This window comes from Acipenser ruthenus, chromosome 2 (genome assembly GCF_902713425.1).
Source record: "Acipenser ruthenus chromosome 2, fAciRut3.2 maternal haplotype, whole genome shotgun sequence".
Classification (NCBI taxonomy): Eukaryota; Metazoa; Chordata; class Actinopteri; order Acipenseriformes; family Acipenseridae; genus Acipenser; species Acipenser ruthenus.
The window spans coordinates 3,262,432-3,284,506 of NC_081190.1; the positions used below are offsets into that span (position 1 = coordinate 3,262,432).

The following is a 22,075-nucleotide window of genomic DNA, read 5'->3' on the forward strand; positions in this document are numbered from 1 at the left end:
CAGTTTCTTGACGTGTCTTGAGCCTGACGAGGGCTGTATGAAGGAAGCTCATGTCGCTTAATACCTGACTGGGAATTTCTTCTGATACTTGGTGAGTAGTGCTCTAAACAAGTCTTTAACTTGTAACCTTCACAACCTCACGGTCCTAATGATTACAGCTTAAGAAAAGTCCAGCACGGTCTTAAAGGTTTTTGGGGAAAAGTAACGTTTAAACAAAGCACTAGATAATTGCCACGCTTCCATCCACATTATGAAAACGATTTGCCCCATTTATTTCCATTATGGCAATATATTTTATATAAAGGTAGCAAACATTTTCTCCACAAAAAAATGAAAATTTCAAAAAACAAAAATACATTTACAAAGATTTTGTAAAATTTTAAGTCACAAAAGGTGAACCAGTTAATAATGTATCATTTATTAATATTAACCTGAGACTGCTGGAGAGGTCAGTGTGGCACATATCTCCATTGTAAACGGAAAAGAAACTGAATCTTTTCAGTAACCGCCAGCTCGTTGCAGAGGTCTCTCAGTGAATCTCGATGTTTAAACACTTGTTTCATATAAGGTAATGCTGGAGGAACTAACAGGTTGCTGGCTGTTTGCATCGTATCCCTGCAAACCCTCTGCGCTCAACTCAGAGTCTCCTGCTGCAAAAATATCTGAGAAAGCAAAAGGAAACGTATGTCCGACTGTTAGTATTGCTATCAATCTAGCCATTCTTCTGTCTGTTTCTAGGTAATGCAATAAAAAAAGTAAAACATTTTATAACAACCACACTGACAAGACACCTTAGGATAGCAACTCAATGCTGATAGTTACAGTTGTCTATATATACTGTACAGGGTTATTCAAACATAAGGTTCCTTGATGGAGGAGTATCCAATACAGGGCATAACTGGCAGTTGTGTCTATAGATGCCCGTCGGTGAAATGTATTATGCATGATACACATAAATTATTTACACATAAGTTGACTTCGGGAGGGGCAATCACTCAAACAGTCAGTCTACAAAGCAGGGAATATAATGTGCTAATTGCTTAATTGTTTACACATTGAATACTAATCAATAACAATCTCACAGTGTAATTAATATATAATCTGTTGTAATCGAACTAATGTAAAACCACTCCTATTTTATCTGCAATTGTTTGTCTTCCCTCATATTTATGCTTTTGATATAAAATCATTTTGATTTCACTTTGCTTGTTTCCTTACTAATAGGTCTTATCTGCTGTGAATTATGGGATTGTGGTCCTGGGCAAAACTAACTTCTGATAAAATTGCAGAAATACATATCCCAGCAGGATCTCTTAATTCTGTCTAAGGAAAGGTCACGTGTATGTATCAATCACTATTTTCACTGTGAGTTCACTGCCATGGTACAGCAGTACAGGGTTAGAAATGTCAGTGCCCACTGGGTGATAGAACAGTTTGCCTCCAATTGGTGTTCAGTTGTAAAGCGTAGTGAAAGGCAGCTTTTCTTGTTGTGAAATTAACACGTGAATTGATAGGCTTGTTTTGTTTCATTTAATACCTGCCGACAAAAAACCTTCTTAAAGGGAATTGCTCTGAAAGTCTGAGTATGTGCAACCCCCTAATACGAACCTACCAGGAATCTCGACTCTTTGTGGGTCCTTGCTCTCGGGCTCTTTCTCTACTTCACAACTGTTTGAGCCTGACTTCCTGGAGCAGCACAGTCTCTGGAAGATGGAGCGTGGCTGGTTGTTCTTGGCATCCAGTAACCTCCCCAGCACCTCCTTGTTGTTGATATTGGCATGACGTGAGGCATAATTGGGAGTTCTCGCCTCATCCAAAGGAACAGGCTCAAATACTTCTTTTGCTCTTCTTTTCATTTTCTCAGTCTTTGAGGACTTCATGTATCTGTAAACCAGAAACTGAAATAAGGATCTATACTGTTAAGGCACATATAAAGACCCATATTTAGATAAACACTTGAGTGTTAATTCTCACTTGGGGGCTGACGTAAGGATACGTGCAAAGTGATTTGTGGCTGCAAAACACCCATATTGCAGCCAAAATCTGTGTGTTGGGACTTTAGCGGCCACTAAAAATGCAGCGTATGTAAAGAATGGTTTTCACCTGCCGTTTTGCACCCGCTATCAAATTAGCCCTTTGCCATAATTAATCAATTTAAATTATATTGAAATGTATTCAAATGAAGAAAAGATTGTGGAATTGTGCGGGGATCTGGAATACTAAGCGGGCGCAAACATTATAATGAGATGTAAGGATTTTGCCTTGCACTTGGGCAATTGTTGACCCTCCAAAAACTTTGCCAGGCTCACTTTGTTTGGGATGCCGGAGGATGCGGTGGTATGGCGTCATCGTCTCACTCCGCAGGTCACCTTGACCTAATAGCTGAATTTCACCTTTTTATCACCTGGTTGATCACATGACTGTCCTGGTAACATCGCCAGCATTGACTTTCTCCACTATAGAGGACCATATAGCCTCTTTGTTAGCATAACTGATGTTGTCTAAGGCTTTTCCAAATAATTAAATTTCATGCTGAATGACCTCAGCCCTAAACGCTCTCAGCTCCTCCTCAGAAAACTTTTCTTTTCTGTGACCGAGAGGACTTTGCTCACTGTGCACCAAGAGAACTCACCTCACCTCTGGGCTGTAAGTGCAGCCGCTATATACCCCGATGCACAGGCGGCGCTCATTGCGACCCTCATTATCATGATTGCAGCTCATTATTTGTGTGTGTTGAGTAATTTGCATTACTCTTAAGCTTACATAGGCCACAGTGCAAAATAATTGCAGCCGCACTTTTTTGCACTACGCCTGTCCTTACATCAGCCCCTTAGTGTGAAAAGAACATTTACTTGGCATTTCCTGAACACTCTGAATACTACATTTTTGCAGGTACAGTAAATTATCCTGTACTGTACTGTACTTTTCCCTCTTCAACCTTACAGCACATTATATTCAGTAAGGTTTGTACACAGAAGCAACCCTGAATCATCCAAGCATGCTTTTTTTTTGGTGGGGTGGGGGGAGAAGATTTGACTAAGGCACTGGTGACAATAAACACCTTTAATTTGTTTTTGACAAAAACAAATAAAAAGCAGGTTTAAAGAATGCCAAAGATAGTCACCTATCCATCCTAAAAGTTTACCATGATCATATTCAGTTTTCCCGTGCCTTTTCCATGGTTATATCATGTATTTACCGTGTTTTTTATATGTTATACCATACCTCTCTGGGCTTTACAATGCTCACATCTGCTTTACCATGCTTTCCCTATGTTTTATCAGACTTTGCTATGCTCTTACTATGGGAAACCTTTATTAGGGCATCAGTGATGTTGCGGTAGATTGACTAGGTTACCTTGGTCCCACTGGGGTACAGAACGTGAAAAGCCAATTCCTCTTGCAGCCCTCATCAAATGGGTTCCCTTCCTCATCATCAAAAAAGTCCTGTTGCGAGGAAACAATTTGAAGCATAGGTTAGGTGTTAACATGAGTTACTCTGTAACTAGATTCTGTTAAAGAAAATGTTAATGTTATTTCTAAGGGATTCAATAATGCATAATCTGTAAGGTCAACAATCAAACACTGATTGTAAATGCACCAACATATACAATGTTGAACTATTGCCTGACTGCTCTCTACTAACAAGTTTACTATATGGAATTAGTAAACAACTTAATTTAACTGAAAAGTGACCAGATAACTTCAAATACTCATTCATAAAAAATGTCACTTTAATATGCTCTTGGGGAATGGCCCTGACACAGCTTAATCAGGATTATTTGGGTCATGAAGAAATTTGATAAGAAACATGGCACTGTAGTGTTTTTAAATTGCCGTGCAGTAACTTTCTGATTTGTTTTTTATTTACTTTCCTTTTAAATCAAAATTGTTTAATGTTGTTTAATATTATGTCCTTAATGTTTCACACAGTACTGTTAAACTCTTAGCAACAGAGGTGTTAGATACTGTCTACCAATGAAACACAAGAAAAAGGCATTTGTAACCAACCCCATCGTAGGTGTGCGCAGCCTCTGTGATAAACTTGATGTGAAACCCAAGCAAAGGCAGAACCTGAATCAGGAAAAGCAGGGTGGGTACAATCAGGATGATACTGAGGAGAAAGGACTCCGTTAAGGAAGAATCACAGACATTTCAGTCATTTCGTCATTAACTCAAGATATTCTACCCATCTCTGTGATCTGTATAAATTGTTTTGCTTGACAGCACTCGAAGAATGAAGCACACTTTTGATTTAATACTTAATATTCAACAGCATATTATTTTATGAGCATGTTTGCCACTTCTTGGCCAGTTCTCTTTGTTAATCTCAAGTTAATTTCAGTTAAAATAAATTTATAGAAGTAAATTAAAGTGACCATGCTGTACAGGTAGGTTATGGCTATGCTTTTTAAACTGACAATTTTAACGACCAAAGCTCTTTCTTTTCTTTTAATACTGTGTACAACATACAGTATGTCATTTATATAAGTAGCTTGACACAATATGCCAGTTTTGTTGCACATCCCCATTGTGTTTTATCATGTTTTTCTGGGTGCAGTATTCTTTTCAGTGTATCCTCATTGGAAGTCTCTTTTTATTTTTAATGTGCAGGTATTTATTTTCAGGAAAACATGGATACGTGCAAGTCTTCTGGAGGGTGAAGGGCTGGGACCAGGTCAGCACCAGGTAGGTGGTAGAGGATCCCAGCACCACTAGCTTGTAGAGGATGAGAAACACCACAAAAAAGAAGAAAAAGCGATAGTTTCGCCGACCCACACAGTTGTTCATCCAAGCACAGTGGTGATCAAATTCCTGAGGGACCGAAACAGACACTCCATTATTTACAAGAAACCAATGATCAAGGCATTACTGTGCCATACATTATGCAGAATAGCACAGGACCGACTGTGTTCCAGTCGTGAGGGTAGATTAATAGATTACGGTGAACTGAAAAGGTCAAATCCTCCTGTAAATGTATCAGGAGTATGGGGACAGAGAGACGCACCTCCACACAGATGTCACAACGGCGACAGTGCCTGCTCCGAGGGGGCCTGTAGAACTCACACTTCACACACCACCTCACGTCACACTCCAGTCCGTTCACTATCAGCTCATTCACCTCCAGGGGACCTGGAACTGGAGTGCCTGAAGGAGAGATCGCGTACGAAAGCACAGCTAAATAAAGACTGAAGTTATGGAAGGATCTCCAACGGCAAATACACTGCGGTACCCTCTTCTCCAACCAAAAGAGCAAAAGAGACCAGGGGCATAAGTTCTTACCCATACTTAAAATACTGCAGTTGGCTGTGTTTTAATTATGGTATACCACAGTAAATGCACATTCACATCCCACACAGATGCTGGTGTTTGCATGCAACAGAATCACTATTAGAAATACAGTAAATATGTTCCTATACTCTATACAAAACCATTCTCACATGTCATTTATATGCACAATATAATATGTATTCTTCATGTAAACCAGTTTCGAGTAGGAATCGGATTCAAGCGCAAAGCAAGTAAATGGAGTACATATGGAAACCCAGGGGAATCTGTCATTTACCTTGATGGAGAATCCCAGGGTCCATGAAGCTCGTCACGAGGAAATTAATGAAAGAGGCAACAAATAGGACTCCGGAGCATATTGGAAAAGCCACAGAGACGTTCATTGTCAACCAGACACACCTGTAATACAACACAGCCAGAAAAGTATAACAAGTACTGCTTTAATGAATGCAGTCATGTCTGAAGACCTGCCATACCTTTGTTTTGTAATGCATATGGGCTCCAGATAAATATGGCCTTTCACACAACTGTAGGTCAAAAAAATGTGTTTTTTTATGGTCAATGTTTGTTTCTTTGGAGGTGAAATAGATCCTTTACAGAAATGTTGAACCATATTAACAAACCTGAACTCATTCCTGTATGTATTAAACAAATGGATTTGGGACTGATGATGTAAATACAAATTGTTTACCTACTTAACCCTTTATTGCCCGACCAGGGTATGTTCCCATAATTATGTAATACCTATTTTCTCAATGTCAAATACATTGGACATGGGACAGCAAAATAAACAGTACTGCCGGGGCTAACACTACTATGCTACACACTGACCACACTGCAATACAGGGGGCAATCCTGCTCTTTGCCTTTGTGGAGAAGCAAAACAATTTAACAAGTTATATACTTTTGTATTTATTTGTTGTAGTTATTTTTTATTTCTGTATGCATAGTCATAATAAAGATTTATATTTCTACAAATCAGGTGAAACAGTGCATTATACTTACGGGAAGGTGAAGTACAAGGCACTCAGTCCCATCAGCATACAGGAGGTGAAGGTTGGACCCAAACTCCGAATGAACCAGTGCGGTCTTTTTTTCTCATTGGTAGTCATCTCTTTTGTTTTGCTGAGTTGGCCTAAAACATTAAAAAAAAAAAACACTTTTATAGCTCCAATAACATTTATATTAATTTCAAAACATCTTAATACTGCATGAATACATAACGGTAACAAAAATTAAAAATAGAAAAATACTAAAATACTTAACAATACTCGTCCTAATGAACATAACTGTAGTAAAATGTGTTTTATAACATTTATTAAATAACATGTATTAGTTAAAATTGTCAACAAAAAACTCAATTTTAAGAAATTGTATTCAGCAGCACCTCAACACAATTATGCCAACCCTTTTAGGAAGGCTGCATGTGGGCTTTATTAAAAAGTCAAAACTTGTGTCCCTTGTGGCACGTTGCCAGGGAAACGAGACTTGTCAAAACTCGGTGCTCGGTTCGTCACCGCTTCCGGTCATCCTAAACTACATCCAGACAGCGCGCGCAGGGCTGGGCCAGGTTGGCTTTTCCACTCCAGTCTAAATTAATTAATAGGTACCAATTAAAAGCATCCCCACGGGTCTAGGTAGTTCGTTATTTCTGTAAACCTAAACCTGCAGCGGAGTAGCCCTCCAGGACAGGAATGAGCTGTTGATGTTGGGTAGCAGGCTTCGCCGTTGTATTTAATGCACCGATACTGTGCACTGGTGATTGCACCGGTTTAAATTTGCGGGGGGGTATAGAACACCACGCTGAGTATTATACCCACGGGGCACGGTCGGATGACTGTGCGACAGTGAATAGACTGTGTGCTCAAATGAACAAAAAAAACATAAAGTATTCTTGGTAATAAATGACCTTGGAGCTGCATTTTTCAATGGGTTGGGAGTCCCTACCATTTAAAATACATCTAGAATATTAAACAAACTGGACAACAGCAAGATCTGTCGAAAAGATTTTTTTTTTTTTAATAGTCAAATGTCTGTTTTGTTGTTGGGGTGAAATAGATTGTTCTTTACAGAAACATTGTATTTACAAACATTTAACTCAGTGTATTGTTTTTTTTAACTGCATCTTTAAACCTGCTTTGCTTTGTTTCTTGTATAGGTATGCCTTGACCTTATTTTGTATTATATAAGACAGGCACAGGGTATTGAATCAGTTGTCTTAGGCAGTCATATTGCATCCCTAAGAAAATAAATAGCGACCGGTTATGTCTTTATTTAAATTTGATCAATCACAGCCTTAGAATAAATGCTAACTACCTGTGTTCTCTTATAAGCATGACAGTGAATACATGAATGTACTGCCGGTGTCAGCATACCCCTTATTAAAAGTTTACCACTGTAAATCTGCACAGTAATTTAGCTTTGCCACTCCTCTTTGGGCTGTACAGTGCTTGCCTCTGCTTATTCCACTCTGTGATGCTCTTACTGTGGTAAACTCTTATAAGGGATGTGGTGGGGAGTGAGTGCATTACGAACATAAACAGGGCATCTGTGTCCCAGCCCCCCTAGATCATAACAATGCCACCGCCAGATTTCAGTAATATTTTACAATGTTATTGTTCTATTTTGGTGTAGTGTTTTTTACTAGAGTTCTATCACAATGCTGACCTTTGTGAGCTATATCACAATGCAGCCTGAGCTGGTGCTATTCATTTTAATGTAAACAGATACAAAGCTAAAGATTCAAGCATGCTACTGTACTACATAACTGGTGGGGCGAGACACTGATAGTAAGCCAAGAGGACTCTGCTGAGAGTTTGCATGTGAGCAAGGAAAATGAAAGCTGCTGCACCCAACCTTGGTGAGGAAACTACAGTTAGGAGGACATGATAAACTGTAACCAGAAGCCACAAAATTCAAGATAAGAGAAAATAATTGATTTGATTTATTTCACAACTTCAAACTACACAACACACAGTCATTCATTTCATGGAAATGCAGGAGATGACGACACATACAGTACAACATGTATTCTGTAACAAACTATCAGATTCAGTCAAGACTGGTAAGTCTGCAGATCTGACAGACTGGTACTTCTGTATGTAAGACTGCAAATGACTGGTCTTTCAAAAGGAGCAGTTTTAAAAGTGCTGACTTTCCACCCCAAACATCTCCGAAGGAAGTAAAAATGACAATAATGGATGTAAAGTGTGAACTCTTAGCAAAATCGTCACATTGAATTAGTATTGTCCAGGCTGCCTTTATAAAAGTTGACCATAGTAAAAGCATAGCTAAAGCATAGGTAAGCATTGTAAAGAAGAGTGACGTAGGGTGAAGCATATTAATAAACATGGCAAATCAGTAAACTATTTACTAAAAGTAAATGCATAGTATAACCATAGGAAAAGCATGGGAAAACTGCAACAATACCATGGTAAACTTTTATAAGGGTGGGGGCCCATATGGCATATTGACATTGGTAAGACAAGTGTCTCCAATTTTTTGTCCAAACCCTAAACATAGCTAGAATTATTTGCCAAAACTGGTCTGTAATTTCTGAGGTTACTTCCATACTGGTTGTGTTTTGTCAAGCAAATTTTATACTGAAGTACAATCAGATGTATATCTTGATAAGCAAGGTAGCTAACAGGGGAAGCCACCTGCAAAAATTATGAATATAAGTGCATCCAGTGTGCACTTAACACTAGACACTGGAACAAGGACACAGAGATATGTCAACAACACAGTTACATTTGTTTGAATGTACAGTAAGATTGTCCCTACCATCAATGGGGCAAAGCTTACAGTGGTGCTAGCTAACATAGCTAGAGTAAACTTCAGGGCACTCCTCAAGTCTGTGGTGTCAACTGCATCCATATATTGCTTGAGGTAGATCACCTGGATGTAAATGTAGCTGCAAGCTATGACAACGAAGCATCCCAAAAAAAAAACATAGTCGTACAGGTGTGAATAAAATATGAATACCCTTACCATGCAAATAGCTATAGAGATAACCCAGATCAGACCAGAAAGGATATTCATGGATTTTTTATTCTGAATGCAAAAGTTCCCCAAAGGACGGACTATGAAAAAAACCTTGCTGAGGCAGATACAGCTGGTGAACATGTCATTGGTGATTATGTACATGTAGATTATCACAAAGTACAATATGAAAGGTGAGCTACTGAAAGCACTGTAGCTGATGTAGATGTAATAAGGGAGTGTGGTGGTGAGCAGGATGTTTAGGACAGTGAGGTTTAATGGGAAGGTAACAGGAACAGCAGATGAGGCCCTCTCGTTCCACAGCAGTCTCAGTGCCACACAGTTGAGAGGCAAACCACAGAGGAAGCTTCCACAAAACAAGACTAACGAAACTATGTAGTAAATGCTCACACCTATAACCCGTGTGTCCATCGGTTCAGTGAGGTTAGAACGTCCATCGTGATGGCTGTAGAAAGAGCCATCCATTGCACTTGAGTTTCAGGCAGGAGATGTGCAGCGAATACTGAAAGATCTGCTCAGGTGCTCCCTGGAAACCTGTATTTGGGACAGCAAAGCAGTCACAGTTCTACACAGATGCATTACCCTCTTACAAGCCAATACCGTGCTTGGTAATGTTACTGTATCAAACATTAACAATTTAAAGAAACACAGCCCATGTGGGTTTTTATTTATTTATTTTTTACTTCAGTTATCACATTGATTAGCGTTGCACGGGGACAAAGTAAATCTTAATTCATTTCATGTAATGAAATGTTTTGAACTGATTTTTACTAACCTAAATAAGCAAGTCTGCAGTGTTAGCTGTACAGTGGTGCTTTGTAGACCTGGGATTATTCACTTCTATGGGCACTCCGTCCTTCTGGAAAGACCTGATTTAAAAAAAAAAAAAAAAAACGGAAATGGGTACACACTATTTTCCCTCACTTTAACATGGTGGGGGCACTTAACCCAGCTTTTAATAGACTCTTATGTCAGACACAGATAAATTACTGCGGGGAAAGTAAATGAACTGGACTGTCAACAAAGTATTATTTTTTGCACAAAAGACATATTTTAATATTAAAACTAAACATGACTATGTACTGTACACAGCAACATCCTAGAACACATGCAGCTTCGCATAGAGTATGAGTAGCTACTAGCTAACATAAGCATTTTCACAAAAAAGTACTTTCGCGTGGTCTAATAGTGGTACTTACTTTATTTTTAGTAGCGCGGTTTATCGATTTCCCAAATGTAAAGAGGGTTACTTTCCTCTTTTTTTCTTTTCTTTTTATACTCGGTCTACCTTTTCGATACTATAACCCTGAATACATATCGTATTTAAAAGCGTTTCATATTATTATTTTCCTGGCCTGTATGATTATTTTGTAGGTTTTGTTGTTTTTTCAAATTCTGCTGATGCCCGAATCAATAAACTGCTTCGAGCGCTATCGAACTGCACGCGGTTAACGAAGCAAGAAGCAACTGACTGAACCCAGCGCTCACGTTGTTGAAGTTAATAATAATAATAATAATAATAATAATAATAATAATAATAATAATAATAATTAACGTGAACATACAGCACTGTATATTTGTGTTATCAGTGCATTGCGTTATTTAAAAAAAATAGTAAGTTACTTAGCCACAATCAACAGCCCCCCTTTTTATACGTAGATTCGTGGTACATTCGCAAGTTAATTCTGCAACATGCCTTTGCTTACTAAACATTTACAATAATGGTACATGTGGGGCCAGCTTTACTAAATATTTGTTTTACTTTTGTTAATATTTTGCACCACGAACACTAATACAGAATGTTAACTTAATGCTCATCTAATATGTTTCTTCTTATACTAGTTATTAACAGTGGGTAAAACTTTGCATGTTAAGGGACAAAAAAAGAGGAGTTCGTTTTCTAATCAAAAATAAGTCATGCTTCGGCGTTTTTCTTTTTTCTATTTTTTTTTTTTTTTTTTTTTTACAATTAAATGGTTCACATTTCACCATTCTCATTTTGAATGTGTCTTCGTCTTGAATTTAATTCTGAATAATCACCACCAGTTAGTCATTCTTCTGTTTGTATTAAAATGTGAATAATTGAACCATACCAGGAACGTTGTGGTAGTACACTCTGTTTCCGTGGAGGCGACTTTGAGAGCCGTCCCTGTTCTTTGCGTGCTTCCTGCTGTCTGTCAGGTGGAGGGTCACGGTAGAAGCATTTTTGGTTTCCGCGTGGATTTTTCTACAAATAAACAAGAAACAACATGCTCAGGACAGTTTGTCGGGCTGGTGGAGCCCTTTTAAAGGTAATGAATATATTTTAAAGCGAGATAAAATACAGTGTTGCGGGGCAATGTACGTCTTCTATCTGTGTAGTTACATGATTCGTCATATATGGGGTCAGATCTTATTCCAGCGATAACGTACTTGACAGTGTTTGTAATGTTGTGGAATGGATTTGACAGCATTTTCATAAATTGCATAACCGTAAAGATATTTACATTATGGGACTTGTCTAGTATTACCCGAAATTATCTATATCGAACATTCATTTCTGCCAGAACATGTTGCTGTAAATTGTACATTAGATTACATTTCACTTTTTGTTTAAGATAAATGGGTATAATTTCTTTATAATCAGCACATTTTATTGATTCAATCGACCTAATACATTTTAAGGATGACAAGTCTGGCGGTTTTGTGTTTTTAAACATTACCCCTGAGTGTAACAACCTACATTCAATTGGTTAATTTTAGATTAATTTAAAGTTTATTTGTTCAATAGAGTGCAAATCAAGTACTGAATGAAACAGATTTGATGTCAGGCAGGAGCGATAGACCCATTTTAAAGGACATTTGAATTATTGTAGTTGTATTTAAATTACTTGAAGGTTGATTTTATCAATCTTTGACCCACAGTGACAAGCCACAGCATTATTATTTTAGATTTTTAAATATATATATTGTTTTACCACGCCAGGGAATCTGTATTGCATCATCCACTATTTTGTTTCTAGGGACAATCCTGGTAAAACCATGGGTGGAGGTCGATGCAAATGAAAACCAAAAGCATTATCGAAATCGACCCTTTAGTTACTGTTGTTGAGTTTCCTTTTCCTTTTTTTTTTTTTTTTTTAACTACATACCCCACAATAAAGTGGCGTCATTTGCAGCGTCACTGTGCACAGTGATGCAAGGTTCATGCAATGTCATCCACTGATTGTCCGAGCTCCTGAAGCGCGGGTCATTATGCAATCCCGTCTTCGATTGCTGATGGAAGGTGGGAGTATAGAAGCCTGTGCATAGCAGTTCATTCTGGTTTTCATGAACTTATATATTCTTGAGACCAGTGTCTGTCAGCTGTTGTCTTCAAATCCCCCTACAGGTTTCTTCTTTTGTAGTTTGTATTGTAGTCTGATCACATAGGCCTGCTGTACAGAGTGCAACCCCTGTAGTTACAGACTGTTTAAAGTCTCACATTAGACCCTGTGAGAGCACTGGAAAATAAATCTGATTTCTTTATCTATGTATGTGTGTGCAAGAACATAAGAACATTTACAAACGAGAGGAGGCCATTCGGCCAATCTAAGCTCCTTCAGTTCCTAGTGGTTGGTTTATCTCAAAACTGTCAAGTTGGGTCTTAAAGGATCCAAGTGATTCTGCCTCAACACATGACTAGGTAACCCATTGGTTAGGGTTAACTATGTCAACTCATTTTAAGCCTGTAAAGACTTCAATCATGCTCCCTCTGATTCTTCTTTGTTCTAGGCTAAATAGATTCAGATTCCTTTAAGCCCAGTAAATAGTCTGGTTTAGATTTTGTGACTGGCATGTGGGACTTTACATTTGCTGTATGTATGTATGAGTTCCTGGATGAGAACTTACAGTACAGGGACTGCATGGCTTCCCCAGGCCAATTCACATGAAAAAAAGACCAAAAATGTTTAACTAATTGTATTAAAAATACAGTACAGTTGGAAATGCCAGTAGTTAAAAAATAAATACTTAATTGAGGCAATGCATTGAAAACATAATCATTTGATAATTTCAGAATAAGTCTCTGTTTTTGGTATGCTTTACCCTGTAGCAGCACCTCCACTAACATAGCCTGGGAACCAGTGTTTCAGGTGGCTTCACATTTGATCCCCCCCCCCCCCCATGCTTGTGTGTATTCACTCCCCCCTGTTTGTTTGCAGCACTCCAGGCGGGGGGTGCCAGTGGAGTGGATGGCCCCAGCCCAGCAGCGATGGGTATCCAGCAATCCCATGAACACCATGATCCTGTTTGTCCCACAACAAGAGGCCTGGGTGGTGGAGAGGATGGGGAGGTTTCACAGGATACTGGAGCCTGTGAGTCCGGCAAGGGATAACTTTACAGTACAGCCCACAATAAACACACATTTGGAAGAATGCGATGAACCAGATTCCTGACTAAAGGAAAAAAAAAGTGTGGTGGTTCCCATTTATGCAGATTTATATCTTATTGCTTAAGTGTTTCGTTTTTTTAACCTTGCCACCTTATACCTGTCAGGTTCTGGGACAGTTGAATAATTCTTTGTTTAATGTGGCTTTTGTAAATATCCCAAGTTTAACACAATGGTCCCAAAGACTGTGGTCAGAGTTCTTTAAAGGCTTTCTTACGGCTGGTTACCCAGACTGTTATTATCTCTACTGCAGGTCTACCTTGCAGTACTTGCAGCCATGATGAGTGCTAATCAAGGTCTGTCAATCCAGCTGCTAAAGTCAGGCTTGATGGAGTAAATATTATTTGATATTCATGAACAGTTCTAAACAGTTGTTGATTTCTTACAGAAGTCTCGGGAACCTGTTTTAATTGACCTCTTTTTCTTTTCTGTTTTAGGGTTTAAATGTCCTTATTCCAGTGTTGGATAAAATCCGGTATGTGCAGAGCCTTAAGGAAATTGTAATTGATGTTCCAGAGCAGTCTGCAGTATCCCTAGGTAGGAAATGCATAATGAACTGAGGAACTGGTAGATGTTAGGGGTTAAGTTACTTGTGTACCCTTTTTATTCTAATAAGTATTCCTATCAGCTCCCATGTGCAGTGTTAGTGGAGTCCTGATCTGACAGCATGCTGCACCTCCCCTGCTCAGTGTTAGTTGAGTCCTGATCTGACAGCATGCTGCAGCTCCCATGCTCAGTGTTAGTGGAGTCCTGATCTGACAACATGCTGCAGCTCCCCTGCTCAGTGTTAGTGACTCCTGATCTGACAGCATGCTGCAGCTCCCCTGCTCAGTGTTAGTGGAGTCCTGATCTGACAGCATGCTGCAGCTCCCCTGCTCAGTGTTAGTGAAATCCTGATCTGACAGCATGCTGCAGCTCCCCTGCTCAGTGTTAGTGAAATCCTGATCTGACAACATGCTGCAGCTCCCCTGCTCAGTGTTAGTTGAGTCCTGATCTGACAGCATGCTGCAGCTCCCCTGCTCAGTGTTAGTGGAGTCCTGATCTGACAGCATGCTGCAGCTCCCCTGCTCAGTGTTAGTGGAGTCCTGATCTGACAGCATGCTGCAGCTCCCCTGCTCAGTGTTAGTTGAGTCCTGATCTGACAGCATGCTGCAGCTCCCATGCTCAGTGTTAGTTGAGTCCTGATCTGACAGCATGCTGCAGCTCCCCTGCTCAGTGTAGTGGAGTCCTGATCTGACAGCATGCTGCACCTCCCATGCACAGTGTTAGTGACTCCTGATCTGACAGTATGCTGCAGCTCCCCTGCTCAGTGTTAGTGGAGTCCTGATCTGACAGCATGCTGCAGCTCCCCTGCTCAGTGTTAGTTGAGTCCTGATCTGACAGCATGCTGCAGCTCCCCTGCTCAGTGTTAGTGGAGTCCTGATCTGACAGCATGCTGCAGCTCCCCTGCTCAGTGTTAGTGACTCCTGATCTGACAGCATGCTGCAGCTCCCCTGCTCAGTGTTAGTTGAGTCCTGATCTGACAGCATGCTGCAGCTCCCCTGCTCAGTGTTAGTGGAGTCCTGATCTGACAGCATGCTGCAGCTCCCATGCTCAGTGTTAGTGAAGTCCTGATCTGACAGCATGCTGCAGCTCCCATGCTCAGTGTTAGTGAAGTCCTGATCTGACAGCATGCTGCAGCTCCCATGCTCAGTGTTAGTCACGACCTGATCTGACAGCATGCTGTAGCTCCCCTGCTCAGTGTTAGCCTGTAACACACACACACAGCTCTTCTGATTACATGTTAGTTTATTTTTCAGTAAAAACAAGTTTACATTGCAGTGAGTTGGTTCTGCTATTTACGATATTAAATACGAAATTTGTACACATGCTCATGTTGCATGAAACTGGGGCTTCCGTATTCTGCTGGTGTTAACACAGCACCTATCTACACTAATTAGCATTTGTATTGGATGAAATTGTTATTGTTGTTGTTCATTCATTTGTTACCGTCCTTCTCGCACTTCAGTTTATTAAAACATGTGATATGCTTTTTTTTTTTTTTTTTTCCCCTTCCAGACCGACGTCTTGGCGCATTCATAAATATTGAAACATGCTTTTAAAAGGAGAGGCAGCATTTTTGTGTTGCAGGCGCCAATCCGCCTAACCCCGAAAAAACTGTTTAACTTTTTTTAAATTGTTAATAAATAATATTCTCTAATTATCAGTGTACACACAATTTAATGCATGCTCATGTTTATGTTAGTAGATAGAATTTTACTTAAATCATCAAGAAAAATCTCACGGTTCACTGTGTGAATCGATGACTCGGCACACCCCTACACCTGAGCTTGTTACCTATACACTGTGGCTAAACAAGCTTCTATTAAAACCTGAAATGAGTGAAACTTCAATAGGATTCATGTTTCCATCCCTGCATAGAGCCTAATGCTCCACTGGTGCACAATGCAACATAATATTGTATTTGTTTGGGTGGATTGTTGAAAAGCTGGGCCAAAACCTGCTAATGCAGTCAAAAAGACTAATTGTTTGTTTGTTTGTTAATGTTTTCAGATAACGTGACACTACAAATAGATGGAGTGCTGTATTTACGAATAATGGACCCTTTTAAGGTAAAGACACACTTTTCCTTTTCCTGTTTGCACAAAAACCAAGTGGTGATTAAAGAAGATGATGATAAATGTCAGGCCTCGAAGCTAACATTTGTTTACCCTGGTTGAAAAACCTGCTGTATCACATGTATGCAGGCCTATTTATTCCACCAGTACCTGAAACAAAGGTGCAAGAAACGCAGATGATGAACTGCATGAAAAGAATTGCAAAGCCCCAAGCATACAAACAGGGGTTATGCATAAACACAAAATCTATTAGTATACAGCATTAACATGAATAAAAGTTTGCAAGAACAAAACTAAAAAAGTTATAAGATTGTGCTTCCTACTGCGAGCCGCCTCACACACAAGTTTGCTTGATTGAAGGGGAGACTAACCGGCTTGTGATGGTGCTGTGTATAGCGTGGATTGGAGAGGAAAACTCTGACCCCCATGCTGAACTGAAGCATAACATCACAGATTTGAGGGATGGTGCTGTGTATAGCGTGGATTGGAGAGGAAAACTCTGACCCCCATGCTGAACTGAAGCATAACATCACAGATTTGAGGGATGGTGCTGTGTATAGCGTGGATTGGAGAGGAAAACTCTGACCCCCATGCTGAACTGAAGTATAACATCACAGATTTGAGGGATGGTGCTGTGTATAGCGTGGATTGGAGAGGAAAACTCTGACCCCCATGCTGAACTGAAGCATAACATCACAGATTTGAGACAGAGCTTTCAAGGGTGGATAATAATAAAAATTATAATAACGCGATTACAGATTATGGTATTTTTTATTAATAATCTGCGTTGATTCCAATCCAATGAGCAGTGCATCCATAGTTAGTTTCGACTTGATCGTCCACTTGAAAAAAGCAACGAAACGTCTACAGTAAATATTTGTATTCATGTCACTTGACTTGAATTTCAGGCATCCTGAATACTGAATTGTCTCTCTTCCCCACCCCAGGCTAGCTACGGTGTTGAAGACCCAGAATATGCTGTGACACAGCTGGCTCAAACCAACATGCGCTCAGAGCTCGGAAAGCTAACCCTTGATAAAGTTTTTCGGGTAAGAGTGATGTCTGTAAAATAGAAAAAAATCTGCAGTGTTACTTTGATATTTCACTATCTGACACATAAATAAATGAATTATAGCATATGTTCAATTTACTGTTAGCCTGGTGTATCCACAAATTAACTGAATCTGTGAACTAAGGTATTGTGAAATAACGAGGCAGCACTGTACCGTATATTACTAATTGGTCATTTAGCAGACGCTTTTATCCAAAGCGACTTACAGAGACTAGGGGTGAACTATGCATCAACAACTGCTGCTGCAGAGTCACTTAAAATAGGACCTTGGTTTTACATTGCACCCGAAGGACGGAGCACAAGGAGGATTAAGTGACTTGCTCAGGGTCACACACAGTTAGTCAGTGGCTGTGCTCCGGGTATCAAGCCCTGGTATCTAAGAAAACCTAAACATCTGCAGGTGGCAGACTTAAAAGACTGATGTATTCTTCCTGTGCAGGAAAGAGAGTGCCTGAACGCCAACATCGTAACCTCAATAAACCAGGCGGCATATGAGTGGGGGATCCGGTGCCTGAGATACGAGATCAAAGACATCCATGTCCCTCCCAGGGTCAAAGAGTCCATGCATATGCAAGTGAGTTGGCTGTTGTTAGTGTGTGTGTTTTGTGTGGGTGTGTCTGTGTTAAGCAATGTAGCTAAGTGATAACTCCAGATGAAAATCCAAGATGTGCAGGGCTGGTGCGAGTTTCAAACCACAAACATGTATAACTTACGCGAGTTTTTGCAACGACCCCAGGTGGAGGCAGAGAGGAAGAAGCGAGCCACAGTGTTGGAGTCCGAAGGATCCAGAGAAGCTGCCATCAACGTAGCCGAGGGGCAGAAACAATCCCAGATCCTGGCTTCTGAGGGACAGAAGGCTGAGCAGATCAACAGGGCTGCTGGTAAATGAAAAAAACACACACACCAACAAATAAATCCCAGGGCTTCGACGAAGTAATGCCATGTAGTAGCCAGGACAGTACTGATCTGTGTGACAAGCCTGAAAGCCAAGGTGTTTAGTGACCTGGCGGTATATGTGATCCTTCCTTCAGTGAACAGTGCTACTCTGATGGGCTTCAGTGCGCAGCGCATCACTTCATCAGCCCTGAGGAATCTTCTCTTAGAAAGAAATGTCTTCTATCTGTGCAGTCAGACAGCTGGAAGCCTCTTTCGAATGCCGTGTGATGTTCACGTTGATTATAGTTCCTTGTCTTCTAACTTCTTTTTCATTGCGTTTACCAGGTGAGGCCAGCGCTGTTTTAGCAAAAGCAGAAGCAAAAGCAAAAGCTATCAAGTTGCTGTCGGACGCCCTTACACGACAGGTAGGATATCGGACAAAACTCACGCTATTTAAAACAAAAAAAAAAAAAGACTTGTGTTCGTTGTGATTTGTTGTTATTTTGTGAATATGCCTGTTGTGTTTGATTGCAGAATGGGAACGCTGCAGCCTCTCTCAGCATAGCGGAGCAGTATGTGGCGGCATTCTCCAACCTAGCGAAGGAATCCAACACCATCCTCCTCCCATCCAACACTGGGGACATCAGCAGCATGGTCACCCAGGTAGGTGTGACCCATCACAAAGCAGAGCATAACTCTGCATTTAAAGGACAATAAAGACCACCATGCAGGCTGAACAGCATTGCTTCCCCCTGTGTTGGGAGGCAGCAGCTGAAGGTAAAGCTGTTAGCCTGCAGACCCCCTTCTGTCGAGCCCCCCCAGCACTGATTGGCTTGCAGCTGGGATGAGAGTGTGCGCTGGCCTTCAGTTCTCCTGGACTGTTCCGGGTAATTACTGAGGTGATTGCACAGTCTAAATTAGGAAGATTTGGCTCCCGTCTACAAACGAATATGCATTCTCAAAGAGCTATATCGTATAAAAATCCCCAAATGGTTTACTTAATAAATACATTCATGTTTAATTTGTTGTTTTTAATAATTGATTAATGGTGAAACTCAACACAAGACTGAGGTGCTGAAGGTAATTTCTTCTATCAAAAGATTAATTTCTGATCATTTTTCCTTGTTTCCCTTTTAGGCTATGGGTATATACAGCACCTTAGCGAAACAAACCGTAAACGCCTCCGAGATCAGAGAAACAGAAGCTCAGACGGCGGCTTTGGAGAAACCAGCAGAAAACAATCACCAGCCACCGCAGTACAGTTAATGCAGAACCAGCTCAAGAGAAACAACAACACAGCCTTAGAATTGTTCTCATTTCAGTTCTTGAAGTGTCTTTGCAAGAGGTTGAGGAGACAGTATTGGTGTCATTTTTTTTTTATTTTTGTTTTCTGGAGGAAGTCTGGCCGTATGGTTGGAGCTGGGAGCACACAGGAGATCTTTGTTTTTCAAAAGCCCAGATCAGCCACAGTATGACATCAAGAAGGGGAGCCCCTCGGTTCCCTTTGTCCCTCTCGGAGGCCCTGGGATTTGGAATAAGTAAAACCCCACTGGGTGTTTGACTATCCACATACAGGAGACTCCATTTAAAAGATGTATTTACACACTGTTTGGTGTCCTTGGTGTCCAGCAGTTTCCAAATACCAGGGCTTTCCGCTAAATGCACCTTTCTTTTTAACCTCAAGTGTTGAGTCACTTATCGTTGTGATGTCGCCTGCTTTACACAGGTGAAGGGAACACTTTAAAAGAAAGTCCATTAAAATTGCATTTTGAAGATATTTTATTATTTACAGTCTTATAGCCCCATACTCATTTTCTCAAACATATCAATCACAAATACTGTAGAGGGTGCAGAGACACATCCTGTTAATATTCTGAACTGAACTGTCTGTTTATTCAGTTCACAGACGCTAGCTCCCTGCAAATGTGCTCTTCCCAAGATGTGTATTTGGTTCAATACTGCGGCTCAGTGTGGCTGATAATAGTCCAGTCTTTGCCTTAAATTAAGACCTAAATATTAATTTAAGACCGTACTCGCCACCTCTGAAACGTGTGGAATGTCTGTGGGAAGTTCTACCTAAAATCAAGTAAAATACTAATTACAGTTTCAGTATAAACCTGGTTCACTTCAGTACACAATTCAGTGTATTAGTCCACATTGTTTTTTTTCTTTTCTATATTAACCTGTAATGCCAGATATTTTTCCAGCTGGTGTGCTGATTGAGTGGGTCCAGGCAGATACATTGTCTCTTTAAACAGGGCTTGTGTTAAATTATACATCTTGCTGTATTTATAAGGCTTTAGTTATCCATCCCTGTGTTATGAAAATTTACAAAAACATTTCTTACAAAACTTTTTAATTAAACTGATCAATGTGGAATGTTCTTCCTGGATTGTGCAAAACTATAATATACCAAGTTTGAATTGAATTACTCATTCTTAATTGCTTCCTCCCTCCCCTCCCCCTCCTTTCAGTTTCTCATAAACTTCCACAGTATTCTGGTATCCATGTTTTCCTGCATCATATATAAATGCCACCTCAGACTTGATGTACACGGAGCGTTGCTCTAGAATCTCCTTGCATCAGTGTGTATGGCTTTAGTCTTTCAATTGCAAATGCATCAGTAATGTCTTAGATAGACGAGGGCTCATTCTACCACACTACAATGTCAGCTTGGGAGGTTTTCTGTAAAAAGTAGCATGTAAGTCAACTAAGACTAAGGAATTCACACTTATAGCCACTTCCTGACCCCTGGAGGTGGCAAGACAAAAGCCTTTTTTGCACCAGCAAACAACACACAACAGATCCTAATTGATGTCCCAGGTGCTGTTAATGTGGAAGGGGAGACATGGTTTGACTGGGACACCTGGGGGGGCTATTCAATTGATATTATGTTTTGTTTTGTTTTTTTAAAAAAAAGTGGTATTTGTCTAAATCACCTATTTTAAGAATGTAAATGTACATCATAACTCTTTAAAGATTGAAGGAGGCTGTGTGGTCCAGTGGTTAAAGAAAAGGGCTTATAACCAGGAGGTCCCCGGTTCAAATCCCACCTCAGCCACTGACTCATTGTGTGACCCTGAGCAAGTCACTTAACCTCCTTGTGCTCCGTCTTTCGGGTGAGATGTAATTGTAAGTGACTCTGCAGCTGATGCATAGTTCACACACCCTAGTCTCTGTAAGTCGCCTTGGATAAAGGCGTCTGCTAAATAAACAAATAAATTATAAAAATTGAAGTCACTAGAAAACTGCAGTGGAAAGATGTGCTATTGAGAGCATAATACCCATTCAATGTTACACAGTAACAGCTGCACAATGTGTTATTTTAGTACAGTTAAAGTGTCTTAAGATGGAAAGAAAATACATGTATTAGAAGTGCTGCATTATGTTATCTCTGAATGAATGTGAAGAGGGAGACACAAGCACGCCATACCTATATTTAACAGTGAGGGTCCTGCCTTAACATTACTAATTGACCTTTAAAGGACCCGTGCCTAAACCAGCTGAACCCAGCTCTGACCAGCTACACTAGTGCTGCTCACTGCGGGAGTTTCCCTCAGAGTACTGCCATTGTTGACATCAATAATACATGTCCACAGACAGGCAAACAGGAACCTGGTTTGTGATTCCATGCATAGCACCCAGCTTACACTGCCTGGCCACGTTGTTAGGGCCTGTACCTAATAGCGGGTTGGGATGGTTAAATAAACGATGCAGTCAGGTAGTCCAGTTCTAATAGAGCGGTCAGGCAATGTACGTGCTGGGGATTAGTATGATGTTAGCGCGCTACCTGTACTGAGGCTTCAGCAAG

At 40.3% G+C, this 22,075-nt stretch overlaps 2 protein-coding genes and 1 long non-coding RNA gene across 5 annotated transcripts in view; 1 reads left to right on the top strand and 2 right to left on the bottom strand.

Annotated features, from left to right (window-relative positions):
• The window catches only part of LOC117404070 (palmitoyltransferase ZDHHC19-like), a 40,574-nt gene extending 33,549 nt beyond the window's left edge, over positions 1-7,025 (bottom strand). The window contains exons 1-9 of one of the 3 annotated variants that reach the window (XM_058986393.1): positions 6,899-7,025; positions 6,294-6,423; positions 5,566-5,687; positions 5,008-5,147; positions 4,642-4,814; positions 4,011-4,113; positions 3,358-3,446; positions 1,613-1,884; positions 376-662 (exon numbers count right to left, since the gene is read on the bottom strand). In XM_058986393.1, the coding sequence (XP_058842376.1) occupies positions 547-662; positions 1,613-1,884; positions 3,358-3,446; positions 4,011-4,113; positions 4,642-4,814; positions 5,008-5,147; positions 5,566-5,687; positions 6,294-6,423; positions 6,899-6,911 (1,158 nt within the window). In that variant the 5' untranslated portion in view covers positions 6,912-7,025 and the 3' untranslated portion in view covers positions 376-546. Of the gene's footprint in view, positions 1-375; positions 663-1,612; positions 1,885-3,357; positions 3,447-4,010; positions 4,114-4,641; positions 4,815-5,007; positions 5,148-5,565; positions 5,688-6,293; positions 6,424-6,675; positions 6,859-6,898 lie in introns of those variants that run through there. The other 2 variants (XM_034925760.2, XM_058986400.1) reach the window with 2 other exon arrangements.
• Positions 7,026-8,244: 1,219 nt separating this feature from the next.
• LOC131697459 (uncharacterized) lies at positions 8,245-11,448 on the bottom strand. The gene is made up of 3 exons (XR_009307302.1): positions 11,384-11,448; positions 10,066-10,159; positions 8,245-9,824 (listed from the first exon to the last, which is right to left on the bottom strand). It is a non-coding gene; the product is annotated as an uncharacterized LOC131697459 (long non-coding RNA).
• On the top strand, positions 11,411-21,512 carry LOC131697458 (stomatin-like protein 2, mitochondrial). Its single transcript, XM_058986405.1, has 10 exons — positions 11,411-11,581; positions 13,472-13,624; positions 14,136-14,235; positions 16,252-16,310; positions 17,264-17,365; positions 17,828-17,962; positions 18,125-18,269; positions 18,610-18,689; positions 18,799-18,927; positions 19,402-21,512. The coding sequence occupies exons 1-10, from the start codon at positions 11,540-11,542 to the stop codon at positions 19,528-19,530; spliced, it is 1,074 nt and encodes a 357-aa protein (XP_058842388.1). The 5' UTR covers positions 11,411-11,539; the 3' UTR covers positions 19,531-21,512.
• The last annotated feature ends 563 nt before the right edge of the window (positions 21,513-22,075 follow it).